The 16,776-nt window shown below is 38.2% G+C and overlaps 9 protein-coding genes across 9 annotated transcripts; 6 read left to right on the top strand and 3 right to left on the bottom strand. All coding sequences in view use genetic code 12, as the record gives it.

Annotated features, from left to right (window-relative positions):
• Window positions 1-1,230: 1,230 nt before the first annotated feature.
• On the bottom strand, window positions 1,231-2,961 carry ARX1 (putative hydrolase; the record flags this gene model as incomplete). Its single annotated transcript, XM_049324661.1, has 1 exon — window positions 1,231-2,961. The coding sequence occupies one exon, from the start codon at window positions 2,959-2,961 to the stop codon at window positions 1,231-1,233; it is 1,731 nt and encodes a 576-aa protein (XP_049179656.1).
• A 580-nt stretch (window positions 2,962-3,541) lies between these two features.
• On the top strand, window positions 3,542-3,967 carry KGF56_003338 (uncharacterized protein; the record flags this gene model as incomplete). The annotated part of the gene is made up of 1 exon (XM_049324660.1): window positions 3,542-3,967. The coding sequence occupies one exon, from the start codon at window positions 3,542-3,544 to the stop codon at window positions 3,965-3,967; it is 426 nt and encodes a 141-aa protein (XP_049179655.1).
• Window positions 3,968-4,097: 130 nt separating this feature from the next.
• Window positions 4,098-5,459, bottom strand: SPP1 (Spp1p; the record flags this gene model as incomplete). Its single annotated transcript, XM_049324659.1, has 1 exon — window positions 4,098-5,459. One exon carries the CDS (start codon window positions 5,457-5,459, stop codon window positions 4,098-4,100), a length of 1,362 nt encoding a protein of 453 aa, XP_049179654.1.
• A 148-nt stretch (window positions 5,460-5,607) lies between these two features.
• KGF56_003336 (ssDNA-dependent ATPase) lies at window positions 5,608-7,791 on the top strand (the record flags this gene model as incomplete). The annotated part of the gene is made up of 1 exon (XM_049324658.1): window positions 5,608-7,791. One exon carries the CDS (start codon window positions 5,608-5,610, stop codon window positions 7,789-7,791), a length of 2,184 nt encoding a protein of 727 aa, XP_049179653.1.
• Window positions 7,792-8,109: 318 nt separating this feature from the next.
• Window positions 8,110-9,529, top strand: KGF56_003335 (putative peptide hydrolase; the record flags this gene model as incomplete). Its single annotated transcript, XM_049324657.1, has 2 exons — window positions 8,110-8,136; window positions 8,201-9,529. 2 exons carry the CDS (start codon window positions 8,110-8,112, stop codon window positions 9,527-9,529), a joined length of 1,356 nt encoding a protein of 451 aa, XP_049179652.1.
• A 303-nt stretch (window positions 9,530-9,832) lies between these two features.
• On the top strand, window positions 9,833-10,798 carry KGF56_003334 (mitochondrial 37S ribosomal protein mS35; the record flags this gene model as incomplete). Its single annotated transcript, XM_049324656.1, has 1 exon — window positions 9,833-10,798. One exon carries the CDS (start codon window positions 9,833-9,835, stop codon window positions 10,796-10,798), a length of 966 nt encoding a protein of 321 aa, XP_049179651.1.
• An 820-nt stretch (window positions 10,799-11,618) lies between these two features.
• Window positions 11,619-13,577, top strand: NGG1 (histone acetyltransferase; the record flags this gene model as incomplete). Its single annotated transcript, XM_049324654.1, has 1 exon — window positions 11,619-13,577. The coding sequence occupies one exon, from the start codon at window positions 11,619-11,621 to the stop codon at window positions 13,575-13,577; it is 1,959 nt and encodes a 652-aa protein (XP_049179650.1).
• Window positions 13,578-13,655: 78 nt separating this feature from the next.
• Window positions 13,656-15,068, bottom strand: MAS1 (Mas1p; the record flags this gene model as incomplete). Its single annotated transcript, XM_049324653.1, has 1 exon — window positions 13,656-15,068. The coding sequence occupies one exon, from the start codon at window positions 15,066-15,068 to the stop codon at window positions 13,656-13,658; it is 1,413 nt and encodes a 470-aa protein (XP_049179649.1).
• A 301-nt stretch (window positions 15,069-15,369) lies between these two features.
• Window positions 15,370-16,686, top strand: KGF56_003331 (uncharacterized protein; the record flags this gene model as incomplete). Its single annotated transcript, XM_049324652.1, has 1 exon — window positions 15,370-16,686. The coding sequence occupies one exon, from the start codon at window positions 15,370-15,372 to the stop codon at window positions 16,684-16,686; it is 1,317 nt and encodes a 438-aa protein (XP_049179648.1).
• Between the last annotated feature and the right edge of the window lie 90 nt (window positions 16,687-16,776).

Below are 16,776 nucleotides of genomic sequence, written 5' to 3'. Positions count from 1 at the left end.
ACGGATTTAGTTTTATTCGGGTTGCTAAAAGGGGGTCAGGGAGGGGCAACGGTGTCGACAACAATCTTAATTGGGGCAAAAAAAAGACCATAAAAACACACTGCAATTTTTTTTCCCTTCCACTTCTTGCATTCAAAATCCCAGGTTTTAAAGGTCGTGTACATTGGCATAAAACTTTTAGTGACAACAAAAATAGTATGGGTGGAAAGTAAAGTATAAACAGCCATAATAAGATGAAAATGAAAATGAAAATGGGCCGCTGTTAAACAAAAAAAAAACAAGATTCCACACCCACACTGAACAAATATCTTAATCCTCTCAGTAAAGTACGAGTCGACTATTGACGAAAAAAAGCACACTCATACACGTTCATCGGGGAGAGGTGTTTTTTTTTTGTATACTTACAAACACAGCCCTCTTCTACAACGTATAACTTCTCTTCTTTTCAAAAAAAAAAAAAAGGACTATTAAGTTCCGATAATTCTTTTTCATTCATAGTTGCCCAATCTAAGCCTGATGACCCTGCCCTGACGAATATTCCATCTACAGTTGCATCTTGGATTTGATTGATTGATTTGGTGTTGAGGGGGGTGAAGAACATACCTTTGAATTAATACTTCAATTCCAACTTAAAGCAAAAAAAAAAGCAAAGAGAGATGTGGATAAGTGAGAGTTGAATAAATTTTGTAAAGGGAAAAGTTACACATTAAATAAAAACGAATTTTCATTCAACGACAGAAAAAAAAAAAAAAAGAAAAAGAAAAAGAAAAGAAAAAGAGAGAAACAAAGTGGGAAATAGAGTGGGAAACAAGGTAAAGAAAAAAAAACAACAACCAAAGTGTACCATCGGTAATGGGCCCTCTGTGTTGAACCATCTATATTGTACCTTCTGTGTTGCCATGTAGTGTGTACCGGTATTTGTAAAATCACGTATCTATAACTATTACCTGCGCTTAGTAAATCAACGGTGAGTAAATGATTCATTGTAGCATTAAAAAAGCTATTATTTTTTGATAAAAGTACACGTCAGAACTATTGCGACACTATCGAGCAGAGCGAGATAGTGGAGCAGTAATGACTAGCTTGTTACAACACTATCGAGCAAAGCGAGATGCACTCTTATTATGTTTCCATTGACTCTACTGCTAATTATGTTTCCATTGACTCTACTGCTAATTATGTTTCCATTGACTCTACTGCTAATTATGTTTCCATTGACTCTACTGCTAATTATGTTTCCATTGACTCTACTGCTAATTTCTCTAATTTCATTTTATATGGTAATACTTCTTTTATCTTGATACCGAACCTACTGTCCTTTGTCAATTGGACCAAATGATTAACAAGTTCGTGTACCTCGTTTGCTAGCTCATATCGAGAATGAACCCAGTTCATTTTGGCAGTAGACTCACCGCCATTCAACCTGTGCACCTCTTGCTTTTTATCATTCAACACAATCGTTGAGGATTCGCGAACATTTGAAATACTTGCACCGGTTTTCAACAAGGATTTCAATTTAATAGATGATATTCCCAACTGAGGTAATGGAACTTCCATCCCCGGTAAAACAGGTTTACTAGCATCAACGCCATGTTTACCTGTTGGATTGGCCGTTAACAACACTTCCTTCAATGGAATAAATTTAGTAATTTGTATGGGCTTAGACCGTATAAGATGACGATTGGTTAATTCTGCTGACCCTAATCTAAAACTTTTAATCTCTTCCTTTATTTGGTCCATCTGCTGTCTAATTGACTCTTCCGATTCTTCGATGTTTATTGGGAACGACTTGCTAGCAAAGTCCAACTTGAAAGGAAATACTGAAAACGACTTGTCAATTTCCCCCAATAATTTCCGCGCAGTCTTTAACTTCAACTGATGCGTTATGGCGAAATCTCGAACAAATATCGAAGCTTTGGCATTGAAATCATTCTGTTTATAGTTCTTGCCTGCAAAATTGTCAATCTCCTCTGTGGTCACTATACCCAATTGTTGCTGCGGTTGCTCGCCGTTATTTAACCCGCTCATGCAAATATCAACTTGGTAAACTTCACCGGGTACAACTACAAACTCGTCGGTAGGTACAGCACTAGAGTTTGAAGTGCCAATAGGTTTCTTAATCAAACTAGTAGTCGTTGATGGTGTTAACGATGTTGATGATGATGCAAGTCCTAGTGCCCGTTTCAAGAGCTGAGCTTCTTGATGAGATTCGTCCCAAACAACCCCTTTGAAATCACGTTCAGCAACAACACCCTCTGCTTGTCCGGCCAAAAATCGTCTGATCCTCCTGACTTTGGACCCTGGAACAACTACACAGTTGAAAGACTCGGCAATAGAATCCACAAGTTGACGTATTTGCAGACCTGTTATTGAATTTGAACTATTTTTCAACTGTTGGGGTAATTTCTCAGGAGATAATGAGCATCCCAATAAGGATATTACCGATTCCATAGCTATATGTGTTGCACACAAGGCATCAGCATTATTACCTAATAAGGGCCCGCTGGGTTTCATTTCAGCTGGGTTTATTGGGTAAATAACAAGAGTGTGACTTAATTGCGATGTGTATCCATCGATATGTACTCCCATACTCACAGTAACAACATCACCCTGGTTTAAGAACATTTCTCGCTCATCATCGATTTCAGGCGCAAATCCATTTACAAATTCATTGACATTTATTGTGGTTGGAATGGCAATACCTTTTTCATTTACCTTGTTGACATACTGCTTGGATAACAAATCGAGTAAACAAGAATCTGTCAATAAACACAACTGTTGTATGGTCAACCTAGGAATGGTTTGTAAATGATAACAATTATTAATTAATGAAGTGAAATATTGTAAACCAGATTGAGTGATCTGGCCTGCAACTCGATATTTCTCCACAATGGCTTCGTCTAGTATGTTTCTTTGCTTAAGTAATATATCGGCGTCATCCTGGTGTATAGCAACCTGCATATTTGTAAACTCGAGTGCCTTGAACCAAAGATCTAAATTGGTTTGAACAATATTGATGTTAAACTTTCCAAGGGAAGAGATGGAATGGAAAAAAAAAAAAATTGTTAGTGCACACAGCTCATCGCATCTCATCGCATGGGAAAAAAAAAAGAAAAAGAGAGAAAATAAAAAAGAGGCGATGAGATGGCCTTTGCCGCCCACAACTTAGACAAAAGCGCGAACTTCATGTAAGGGATAACCCATGTCGTTGAAAGGGAGAGAAATCTATATTAGGAAAATACTAGTATCCTAGCTATAACTGCTTTTCCTGCAGCGAGATACAACCTTACATGGAAAACTCAAGGGCAAGTCCGAATTAGTTGCAAAATTTTGCTTCTCTTTTTTTTTTGTTTTTTTTTCCAAATTTGTTCCGTAGTCTCTTTTTATTTCCTTTATAAGCTATTATAGCAATCTTTGATCATAAGTAGATTGTAGCAATCTTTGATCATAAGTAGATCTCAATTCTCAAAACTTTACTTTCTCCAGTTAAGAAGAAACCGGATTCTGATTGTTATTGTTACTTTTCCATCATTCCTATACGATGTCCTGGGAACAAGTAACATTTTCTTTAAGCCCCAGATCAAAAGGGTGCTATTTGATAACTGACGAAGTTTATGATAAAGTTCCACAAATTAAACAATACAAAGTGGGGATATTGCATCTTTTCTTGCAACACACAAGCGCCGGGTTGACTTTGAACGAGAACTGTGACCCTGATGTTAGAACAGATATGGACAGTGCATTGAACCGAATTGCACCGGAGGGAGACTTTTATATACACGCAGATGAAGGCAGTGACGATATGCCAGGACATGTCAAGAGTTCAGTTGTCGGTGTGAGTGTAAGTATCCCCATAACCAACGGGAGACTCAACACTGGAACTTGGCAGGGGATCTATTTATGTGAATTCAGAACTTATAGGCATACTCGGAGAATCGTAGCTACCTTAAATGGTGAGAAGAAATAAACCAAACCCGTGTGAAAGGCTTTGATTAGCAGTCCAAGGGATAAATTAGTCAATGTGCTCGATAGTGTCGGAGGGATAATTAGTCAATGTGCTCAATAGTGTCGGAGGGAACAATTGACCTGGTGTTTATTCAAGTTTCGTAGATCTTTATTGAATAGTTACGTAGTATTGCTTCTTTTGCTTCCAGCATTTGCACTTCCTTAGTATTCAACTGGTCTAATGTCTTATCAACCTCGTCATAAAAAAGACCCCACCAACCATTATGACGTTGACATCGTTTTCGCTCCTTTATACAAATTTGTCCTCTAAACCAATCGGGATTGTTGTTTTCATCGGCGTCTTTAGATTCCTCCTGTGAGTTCATATCCTCCCTCTTCTTCTTCTTCTCCTCCTCCTCCTCCTCCCCCCCTTCCACTGTCACAACCTTGTCATTAACATTATCACCATTATCGTCCTTCTGTTGTTGTTGTTCCCGCTTTCGTACCTTCATCAATAGTTCATCAAACAAGTTTTCCGTGTTTGCAATTTGATTCAATAAATTGTTTTCAGATTTGTCACACATGCAAAGATCGATTCTTTTCTTTTGCTTTGTCTTTTTCAAATTTTTCTTCACTTCTAGCTCTTGACTAGTTTCAGGGTATATGGAATTTGAAAGTCTTTCACAGATTGCTTTGATATTGTCCTTCATTTTCAACAACAGTTGTTTCTTTGATTCCTGTAACAACACCTCTCGATGAATGGATTCGGCTCTTGTATTGATTTTGACAATATCATCTTGCACCTCCTTGGGAAAAGTCTCTAAAGCAGAACTATCAACTTTCAATTTTTTCACTTTTTCAACTTCTGGGAACTCTGATCCCAATTTCTTCAATTTTTCACAATCATTTTCCGCAAACTCCAAAATACTCTTGATGACCCCTGGGGAAAGGCCGTCGCCACTACCACTACCACTACCATTAGCACTACCACTACCACTACCACTACCACCATGATTACGTTCTAGTAATAAACGTCTCATATATTCCTCGCCGTGCTGCCGACTGCAATATTTAGACTCATTTGCAACAGGCATCAAACACTCGTTTAATCGACATTTACGTTTCCAAAGCGTGACTCCATGCCCTTGCCAATCACAAAATTTGCAATAAAATTTCGCAACTAAATTTGCAAGTTTTGCATCAATATCCATGCACTTGAAATGAAACCATTCTTCACACCCATCGCATGCTATCATGATTTGACCATCATCAACTCTTCGACAAATACAAAATAGCTCTTCACTGTTCAAATTGTATTTAGGAGCATTAGTAAACTTCTTGAACTGTTTTGCAATCTCTTCATTTGTTTCATCTGTATACTCAGTTTCGGGAGAAATGGTCCTTTTTTTCTTCAAACCATTTCGAGCTTGTGTCCCTTTCCTCCTCTTATTATTATAATGAGCCCCCTCCACACTACTGTATACTTGCTCATGACTACGACTCTCTGCGATCATAATTTAAAATCAAGAATCTATAAAGTGTTATCAAATGCGGTTCCCCTTGTCTGTTTTCTATTTTTCATTTATCGCGTTTTTCTTTTACTAGTGAAAAATTGAATTCCTTGTTTATATGAAAGAAGGAAAGTTTGAAACTGGTCTCTAAATGAACTCGATATGTCCAGTATGTAGTAAGCCCATACTCAAATCTTTGCTCGAGCGACATGTTAATAGTTGTTTAGATAATCAAGAAGGCAAAACTAAAGATGGCGAGACCACTAGGTTACCCAGTACAAGTACAATTGAATCAATCGATGTAAAGCCGAGAAAGCGGGATGCATTTTTTGCTCTTGGGTTGAAAGCTGATGGTCATTCACTTTCAGAGTCACTAAAGAAACGACCGAAACCTGAGTCTAGAAGCTTTATACAGCATCATCATCAAACTGTGAAAGCCAGCCACAAGGACCCCAAGTCATTAGAGGAACAATTCAAAATAATAGCAAAGGGAAAAGAGGAAATGGAAGAAAAGGAAGGAAAGGAAGAGAAGGAAGGAGGTCAAAATCAAAAAAAGCTCGCTAATAAACCAGAAACCACCGAGAGTAGTAGCGGTAGCAGCAGCAGCAGCAGCAGCACTAGTAATAGTGGTAGTGGTGGCGGCGGCGGCTCGACGATCAGCTCACAACCACCACAGACTGAATCGCGTAGTAATCCAAAAGAAAACATTGCAGAACTAAGACGACGAGCAAACATTCCATTAGCTCATAGATTGCGACCAAAGACCTTGGACGAATTCATTGGACAAGAAAAACTACTAGGTAAAAATGCTCCTTTGCGAAATATAATCAAGGCAGACCTTATACCTTCTTTTTTACTATGGGGACCACCCGGTTGCGGAAAAACGACATTGGCTCGCATAATTGCAAGAACAACTAGCTGCAAATTTGTTGAACTATCTGGCGCCGACAGTAATGCAAAACACTTGAAGGAAGTTTTCACTCAAGCGGAAAATCAAAAACGGTTGACTGGCCAAAGAACTATTCTTTTTCTTGACGAAATTCATAGGTACAATAAGGCTGTCCAAGATTTGCTACTTCCTATTTTGGAGAAAGGTATATGTACGGTGATTGGGGCAACTACAGAGAATCCATCTTTTGTTCTAAATAATGCCCTTTTGTCGCGAGTTCACACGTTTGTGATGGACTCATTGACCACAGAATCAGTTGTAAAAATACTTACTCGAGCTTTGTTTGACATTAATCAAATAAGAAGAAACTTATTTCATTTGCATTATATGACTCTCGAAGACGAAGCATTTACGTATATTGCAGAACTATGCATGGGCGATTCACGTATAGCATTAAATATCCTAGAAACGGTAAATGCGTATTTGTCATCTGAAGAATACAACGCAAAAGAAGTGGATGGGTTTCGAAAGCAAGGTGTGATTAAAGTAACAGTTGGTTTACTCAAGCAGATTTTGAAATCTCGAAATTTTCACCAAACTTATGATAGAGCTGGCGATGCTCACTATGACATTATTAGTGCTTTCCACAAATCTGTGAGGGGATCCGATCCAAACGCTGCAATGTTTTATTTGGTAAAAATGCTATCAGGAGGCGAGGACCCAATGTTCATTTTGAGGAGAATGATTGTGATTGCTAGTGAAGATATCGGTTTGAGAGATAGCTCTTGTTTGCCGTTTATGATGGCTGCCAAGGAAGCTGTTGAGTTTGTAGGAATGCCCGAAGGAGAGATAATATTGGCTCACTGTGCGAATAAGCTAGCCAGAGCACCAAAATCCACAAAATCGTACCGCTCGTTGCGTTCGGCACAAAAGCTCATAAGTGAACATCCCGAATTTACGCGTCTTGCTGTCCCCATTCATTTGAAAAATGCTCCAACAGGTCTCATGAAAGAAATGGGGTTTGGTGCAGAATACAAGTATAATCCAAAATACGAAAATGGAATAGTGAACCAAACATATTTCCCGGATGGGATGCAACCAGTGAAATTTTTAGAAGATACACATTTAGGAACATTAAGGGATCCCAATGTTGCTGATGAACTATATGAGCAAGCAAATGAAGCAAAAGAGGATTACGAAAAATACAAAAGAGATAAAAGGGAATTTTTGAAGAAGGAAAAGGAATCGAATGATGTTCCTACTGAAAACAAAAATGAAAACGATGCTAATGATGAAATGTACTACGACGAATACAATCAAGATCAAAGAGACGGTGATTCGGATGATCCAGATTCTACAAACAATTTTGGGAAATCGTATGACGAGTTCTTAGATAGAGACTCGCAACCAGAATATTTCGATGAAGAAGTTGACATATTAAACTGAAAGCGCACTAAACAAAATTGATAACTCAATTTTTTTTGTTTTCAGTTACAACTGGGATAAAACACCATTATGTTTATAGAACCCTGTAACTAAGCCGCAGTTTCCTTACATCTTGAACAATAAAAAGTCAATGAAATAAAACATCTGCTTGATGTAAATGCACTTTAATGTGCCATCTTTATGTTTTTCACTTTGTTCTTTCCTCCCCCCGCGAAAGAAAAAAAAGAATATATTGCGGAGTTATAAATATTCAAATAAGAAGAACAAGACTCACTCCGAGTTATGTAGATCCAATCACTTTGGCAAAAGAAAAGAACAATGTGTGGGAGATTTGCTCAAGGTATTGTATGTGATGCATAACACTTGATATTTTAAGTACAAATTGCTGAAAGGGCATTATACTGACTAGTTGAGTTTTCAGAATATTGAAGAGATTCCAAGTGATTTTTTGGGGGGTGCAGTTTATCAGAAGGAAGCTTCTAGAGGCGGCACCGGCACCAGCACCAGCACCAGCAACACCAGCAACACCATAAATGAAACGTCTGAAGGGGTTTACCAAATTATTGATGTAGGACCACTGGGCGCTGAAGAAAAAGTGGAGTTAGACTTGACTAGAGTACACAACTACACACCCTCTTTTAACATTGCTCCAACAAATACTGCTTTGATAATATATAGAGCTAAAGCTCCACCCGCAGAAGATGGCGGAGTCTCTCACAGGTATATCTTTGAGCCGGCAAAGTTTGGATTGGTGCCATTGTGGGCAAAGCCACAAGACCCTAAACCGATCAATGAGGGCAAGGATAATCAAGGGAAACGATATTCCAGAGAATTAGGAAAGCATGAGAGCAAATACTTCAACTGTAGGAAAGAGAGTCTTGACCAGAACAAGTCTGTTTGGAATTCTGCAAAAAATAATCGATGTGTTATTCCAGTTCAAGGTTATTTTGAGTGGCAGAAAACAAAAGGTGAGAAAATACCCTATTTTGTCCATTCAACAACAGCACCTATAGTTTATTTGGCTGGACTATACTCCCACAATCACAATTATAATGAAAACTTTAACGTAAACGAAGAGTATCTATCTTCCTTCACGATTGTTACTGGACCAGTGGAAAAAACGGATGAAAACAGTTTGGCATGGTTGCATGCTAGGAAACCTATATTGATTAAACCTGCTTCAAAGGCATGGTATGATTGGCTAGATAGCGATAAACATATGGATCACAAGTTAATTGATGAAACGTTAAACACGTCTACAAATCCAGCATACGAGAATGTAGAAGGTTATCGAGTGTCAAAAAAAGTGGGGAACCCCAACAATAAAAGTGAAGATATCTTGAAGAAACTAGTTCCAAATAATGATTCGGTAGATAGTTTCTTTTCGTCAAAGAATAAGGAAAGGGGAAAGGGAAAATTGAAAACAGAAACAGTTTCCAGTAGAGATGAAACGAAACCAAAAGTAAAAGAAGAACAAGGCCAAGGCCACTCGGTAAAAGAAGAACAAGGCCAAGGCCACTCGGTAAAAGAAGAACAAGGCCAAGGCCACTCGGTAAAAGAAGAACAAGGCCAAGGCCACTCGGTAAAAGAGGAACAAGGCCACTCGAACGTGAAGGTAAAGAAAGAAATTGCTGGTGACGAAAAAGCTGAAAAGGGTTCTACCGGCCCACCATTTAAGAGAACAAGACAAAAGCAAGATGAGGAAATGCCAAAGAAGAAAATCAAAAAAGAAAAGTAATTTGCAAAGTGAAATAAGGAGAAAAAATGGCTTGAAATAATAGCTATACTTTCTCTTTATCCGTCAACTCTCTTTTTTAGAAAAAAATGATATTCAAGGCGTCTTGACTCTAGACATCTTCGTTTGTAATAGTAAAATTATCTAGGTTTTGAATGATCTATACTTTGTATAATTGAACTTTTTCATCCTTTTGCGTTTTCTTTTTTTCTTTTTTTTTTTCAATTGACCAAATAATGTTAAATTTTATTTGATTTTTTTTTTTCATTGATTCTTTGTACATTATTCGAACTCCAAAGTAAGGTAATGACGAGGGTCAAGGTAAAGACATACCAAGGGTTGTCTCTCTTCTTGAGGACATATTCGACACCAGTTACATCGCGTGCTGCTCTGTCAACAACAAAAGCAAAGAAACCGGATTTGTTTCTTAACCCACACGCTTGGAAAGGATTACCGGCAGATCAAATTTTTCAATTACATCAAATGAGAAAGGCTTATATGGGGGACGCATATAATCCCACGAATGAGGAAAGGACTGCTATTTTGTCCACTATCAGCTCGTTGTCCTCCAACAAACCTGCTTTGGACTATAGTTTTGAGATTGAGAATTTCAAAGAGAGAGTTATGAACAATACTCCAATGAAAGAACGAGGTAAACCACAAAAATTATCCAACCAATTTGTTATCAACACGGGTGCCGCACCACACCGTGAGAGACGTATTGAGAATTTAACGAGGATTTTGGCTTATGAGACACCATTGCTTGCAAAGTATCGTCAGCCGTATCAGCCCAAATCGAGGAAAGAAGCACCTATCAAATTAACGTTTCATTCAGATTTCACAGAGGAGACATCTAACAAGAATAACAGAGTTGTAAAGCTATCTGTTGAGTTGAAAGATTTGGGGTTGAATCAAGAGCAAGAACACAAGTTCAAGATTCTAGCCGGCGGAAGGTTTCGTTATGATACAAACTCTTTCCATTTAAAATGCGAGAGGTATCCTGAAGCAGCGCAGAATGCAAATTGGCTAACTACTACATTTAACAGACTTTTGAGTGAGGCGAAGGATCTTTCAAAGGAAACGTTTAGCGACATCCCCTTGGATAAGCGTCATATGAAAATATGGAGCAGTAAAATGGACAAACCAGTTTTCCCCGAGAGCTGGAAAAGAGTCGAGGATGCACCTGAAAAGAGACACAATATTGTCAACAGACTTGTTGAATTGAAAGCAAAAGTTGTTGATATTAAAGAACTTCAAAATTTAGCCCCTTAGATGAAGAGAAGGCAGCGCAAGTGAGAAGGAGTTGTATATAGTATAGACTTGTAATGAAAACAATGTAAGAGAAGAGATGTATGAGATGTATGAGAAAATGTGTATGAGAAGATATGTATGAGAGGTAAAGGAGAAAAAAAATTTGAGAAAGGAGATATAAAGAGATGTAAGATGTAAGAGATGTAAGATGAAAGATGAAAGAGATGTAAGAGATGTAGATCACTGTCTATAGGGTTGAGTCAATAAACAATCTCTCTTCTACATATTTGTAATTAAACCCGTGTGTAAACGAGATTACTCTCTAGACTAGACTTGCTCGCTCGTCTAGTCTCTAGATGTAGATCACTGTCTATAGAATTGAGTCAATAAACAATCTCTCTTCTACAGATTTGTATTCCCCAACCAACTCGCGCTTACACAATAGCTACTATATATAGTCGGCGCTACCCGCTGTTACCGAAGAGAAGGACTAATAGTTTCTACTAAAAACTCCTCTTTACTAGCTCGCAAGTGAGTTACTAATACTATCTTCAAATACTCTTGCCCTATTCCTTCATAGACTAGTAATACTCTTATTCCTTCATAGACTAGTAATACTCTTATTCCTTCATAGACTAGTCTCGCTTTGGTCGACTAGTCTATACGACATGCGACATGCGACATTTAAAGTGAAGCAAAAAACAACTGAGCCAATGTCAACAAAAATTGTTCCGTTGAGAAGACTAAAGAAATGTAAATAAATTTTCCATTACTATTATAAAAGTTTAAGCTTATAAAACAAGGCTTGACAGTTTGACCCCATAACTCGTCACCCAGTACTATGCCGGATGTCCATGCTGCGTCTACTATTTTAGATGACATAATTAATGAGTTGAAATTGACGTATGACTCGTCAGTAGGACTTTTGGATGGTGATTCCATACAAAACATGCCGAATGTGAATACGTTAACGAATTTGAACAAGTTGCTCAAAAATCTTTGGAAACAATTGAACGAGGTGGAATTGACGGATGACAAGGTGCTTTCAAGAATAAACTCAATAAAAGCCCGTAAGAGGAAGTTTGGCTCGCAGAAAGAGAATAATAGAAAACGAACAATCAGCGAACTCGACGAACAGAGCAAAGAGGAAGAAAATGAACAACAAGAAGGAGGCGAACGCAAAGGCGAACGCAAAGGCGAACGCGAAGGCGAACGCGAACCAACCGGTGTGTACAGCAAGAGAAGGAAAACAAATGTCATGCCTAATTCAGAGCTTGAATATAAACAAGTTTATGCACAGGAGAATAACAACTCGCAACAACTCAACTCCAAAGACGATCCTGTACCGCCTATTCAATCGGGATCTTTTACTCAGGAAAACGACACAAGGCTAAAAAACCCTCATTCGGAATACGTTGAGCCACAAACTTTGTCTGCAGAGGCAATAGCAAAACTAGGACTATATTCCGAGGACAATGATGGTTTAGAAACTCATGGAACTGAATTTCTAAAGAAAAAATATGGTGTTGCTTCTTATCCTGAAAATGATCTTCTCGATTTGCTTCCTGGACTGATTCCCAATATTGATTTTTCAAAAAACAAACCACCAACAAACCAGGTCCTATTTACAACATTCCAATCTTATATCGAATCGTATTTCCGTCCGTTTAATAACGACGACCTAAAATTTCTCAGTGAAAAAAATGTTATACCTCCGGGATTCGAAAGTCTTGGATACGAGGCTGATCTAACCCCTTTTGTGATACCAAAACTAGGGAGATTTTATGCAGATGTCTGGATAGAAGAGGACCCGAGTCTAGCTCCCAAGTTGAATTCACCTGTACAATATCTGGCTTACCCAGCAGAGGAGTCTAAAGCAAAAGGATCCGTTAGTTTACTAAATGACGATGTTTTGTATACAGAGGAAATCTCCTGCGGACCACTTTCCAGTCGATTATTATCAGCAATACTAAGCAATCACGAGGGGAAAGAAGAGGAAGTCGAAGAAGAGGGCGCAGGAGGAACAGGAATAGTGGTAGGAGGGGGGGACAACGTATCAAGTAGAGGTGAGGTAAAAGAAGAAGCCAATGACAATGAGTCAAGCAAAAACTTACTTGCAGAAGACGAGGTTGCCACCCAGCTTAATAGCAATGAAGACTATAGAATGACAACGGAAACTAGTGATTACCAGTCCATTGAAGAACGTTTGAAGAGGGAACTAAAGTATATAGGTATATTTATGAACTTGCCATTGATTGATGATTCCAAAAACACAAAGACCAAATTGCAGCTACCTGGGCGAATACCGAAAAGATCAAACCATAGCATTATAGATAACGACGAGTGGATAAAAAACAAAGAGGATGACGAAGTTTGTGCTAAAATACGCGCATTGCAAAGAGAGTTGAAAGAGGTGAACAGCAGAAATCGAGCAAATAAGAAGAAGTTAATTCCAATAGTAGAAGAACATATTGCATATCAGGAATATTGCACCATATTAGAGGAGTTGGACAAACAAGTTGATCAAGCATACATGAAAAGATCAAAAGGGAAAGGAAAGAAAAAGAAAGTCGACACAAATACCCCACAACAACGAGCGGTTAATAGCGGGTTGAGAGTTTTGTTGGAAAAGAGAAAAAGATGGATCGATAATATTGGAATTTTATTTCCTCCGTCTGAAATTATGAAACGTGTACCTAATCAATCCGTTATGATTAAAGAAGGAGAAGTTGAAGCAGAAACAATCGAGAATGGCGATTTCGATAATAATACATCATCGGCTGTGTCTAAATTGATATAATAGTATACATAATAAATTAAAGGGGGGTAAAAAAAAAAAAAAAAAAAAAAGGCTTTTTGTTCTTCTTTCTTTTATTAATTATTTATTAGAAAAATGCATGCCCTTGGTAATTTCGGACAACGATGGCAAGGTCTTAACATTACCAACGGCAGCCAAGGCAATTGGCTTACCTCTAAGTCTAAAATTGGCCCAATTCACAACATCTTCCTTTGTAATAGATTCGACCCGTGCGAAAACTTCCTCTGGGGATAAACGGTATCCTGTATTTACAAGTTGTCTTCCTATATCTTCAGCAATGGCAGTTGAATCGTCCAAGGCTAACAACAACGATGCTTTCAACTGTGCCTTTGCTCTCTCTACTTCATCCTCGTTGATGTTTCCCAAAGCTAATCTTCCCCATTCCTTTTGTATCGCATCAACTAACAATGATAAATCTGCAGTTTTGTCAGCAGTGAAATATACACCCAATAAACCTGTATCGGCATAAGATGTTGTATATGCCATGTAAGAATTGGCAATTGGTGTGTTGCCAGGTCCTCCTGTTGCCGCTGTAACTGCCAATGGAGATGGTGAACTAGAACCGGTTCCTATTGAGCGGTCCCAGGTTCCAATTATACCATTTGCCACTGATGCAACAAAAAAATCCGGTGCCGACCAACTTACGCCTTCAACTGCAAGGGCCACATGAGTTGTGGGTAATGCGTCGTCCTGGATCCGTATCTCTTCCCCGTAAAATCTGGGTAAGTCGTTCCCGCTTTGGTTAAATGGCTTATCGCTCTTTTTTATGTGACCGAAAAACCGTTTCCCCATTTCAACTAGTTCTTCATGGTCAACACAACCAACTCCAATTAATGCCATTCTATCGCCCTTGTAATTTGTTGTTATATATTCTTTCAAATCGTTTTGATTTATCGTCTTGATTAGCTCTCTAGGGCCCAAAATTGTTCTTCCCAAGTCCTGGTTTTTGTAAGTTACTGCATGCAAGTGATCAAAAACAACTTCATCGTACATTTTATCCACTTCATCGCTTTCTTGTAGGATAACGTGTCTTTCACTCTCAATAGCTCTGGGTGATAGCTTTGATCTCGTCAACAAATCGCTTAAAATGTCTACATTCTGGTTCAAATCTTTGGATAAACACTTTGTATAGTAAACGGTATTCTCTCTCGAGGTATATGCATTTATTTGAGAGCCTATATTTTCAATCTCTAATTCCAAGTTCAACTGTGTTCTTCGATTCGTTCCTTTGAAAGCCAAATGCTCCAAGAAATGAGCAGTGCCGCTACTTTTGGGATTATCGGCTCTGGATCCAGCATTTATCCACACACCAACTGTAGCAGTTCTTGTTCCGGGCATAGATTCGCTCGCAACTGTTATTCCATTAGGTAATATCGACGTTTGATAAGTAAGTCGTGATGGAACAGCATTAGCAAGATTTCTGCGCAACGAGCTCTTCAAGCTATGAAAAGACAGCCTGGATAAGCTAAGCATCTCTCTATTTATCTCTATCTCTCTATATATAGCTATGGCTGCCCTGAAAACCAGTCAACTTGATATCTCTTTACGCCTTCAACTTTCTAACCTCTTCTATTCTAATACAAGTTTTTCTTTAGTTAAACAAATTTTTGCTACCAAGTGGAAAAAATGAAATGGAAAAAAAATGAAAAATAAACAGAAGAGCGCTCACCTCTTAATCATCATCATTGATTAGTAGGGGTGTTTTCCTTGGTTGTTGCTGTGGGGAGCTGATTATCACCGGTTTTAATAGGTCATTTTGAGAAGCGAAGCGATTATGACATATAGAGCACTGGCAGTTGTTATAGACAATGGTTCGTACACTACCAAAGCGGGTTTTGCTCTGGACAACTTACCATCACTTGTGTTCAATTCCAATTACATCTATGACGAATCATCACAGAAAGTGATAGTTGGAGACGATGAAATGGACAAATATTCGCAAAATGAGGTGTCGACTTTGTTAGATAATGGCTTGATTTACAATTTTGACAATATTGTGCACAATTGGCAATATGTCTATGACAATATCGATAATCACAATGGTATAGACTCAAAGGAGTTTCCTCTTGTTATGACCGAACAATCGTGGAACACTATGAAAAATAAAACAAAAACGTGTCAGATTGTATTTGAGCAGTTGGAGGTACCTCTCTTCAGTTTGGTTAAGAACCCCATTAGTCAATTGTACAGATGTGGGAAATCAACGGGTTTAGTCATCGATATAGGCGCTGCAGTTACCAGTGTCACCCCCATTTTCGATGGGATAATACAAAACAAGTGTTCTTATCATTCGAAATTTGCCGGCGATTTCTTAAATTTGCATGTCAAGCATTACTTGGAAGGTAAAGTAACCTCGATAGATGAGTTGCTCCCATCCACTTTTAGATCTTCACTGACTACTGCTTCTTTCAAACAGTACTACATGAGTACCCATGTTTTACAAGAGTTTAAAAATTTGTCAATCAATTACCATGTGTCAAACTTTCAACTATATGACCACAAATATATTGACGTTAGTGACCAACGAAATTTCCTTGAAAACTTGTTTGATCCAACTGCAAACAAGCTACCTAATGTAACAATTCCCGAGCCAACTATAGACAAGCCAAGCTCGCACGGTTTGACGAATCTTGTCTTTTTAGCGATAAAGAATCTCGAAGCTTCGTTACTACCAAATAACGATAGCAACAATGTAAACGGGGTGACTGCTTCGTCACATAATAGGTTTGCCAGATTTATGGAAATATTCAAACAATTGTTATCGAACGTTTTGATAACAGGTGGAGTCTCTCTATGCAACGGGTTGTCCGATCATGTTATTAATGATTTAAAATCATTAACACAAAAGTATTTCCCAAACTATCCATTTTCTTATAATGTGCAACTAATAAGGCCGTCAAATAGCCTGGACACAGCCGAAATCTGGGATAAGCAGTTTGGCAGTTGGCTAGGCGCTTGTAATTTGGCTTCAATGTTAAATGACAATGACGAAAACTCTGGTAGTGCAAAAATCGCATTAGATAATTGGTTTATTACTAAAGCCGACTATGAAGAATTGGGAGAAGACATAATTACTGAAAAGTTTAAATAGAGCTATACATATATATATATATATATATGTATGTGTGTATTCTATGATATTTGTATTATTATTGTTATCATTACTAAATGTTACTGAATA

This window comes from Candida oxycetoniae (assembly GCF_023343755.2).
Source record: "Candida oxycetoniae strain CBS 10844 chromosome Unknown scaffold18, whole genome shotgun sequence".
NCBI lineage: Eukaryota > Fungi > Ascomycota > Pichiomycetes > Serinales > Debaryomycetaceae > Lodderomyces > Lodderomyces oxycetoniae.
This window is presented reverse-complemented; position numbering and strand designations above follow the sequence as displayed.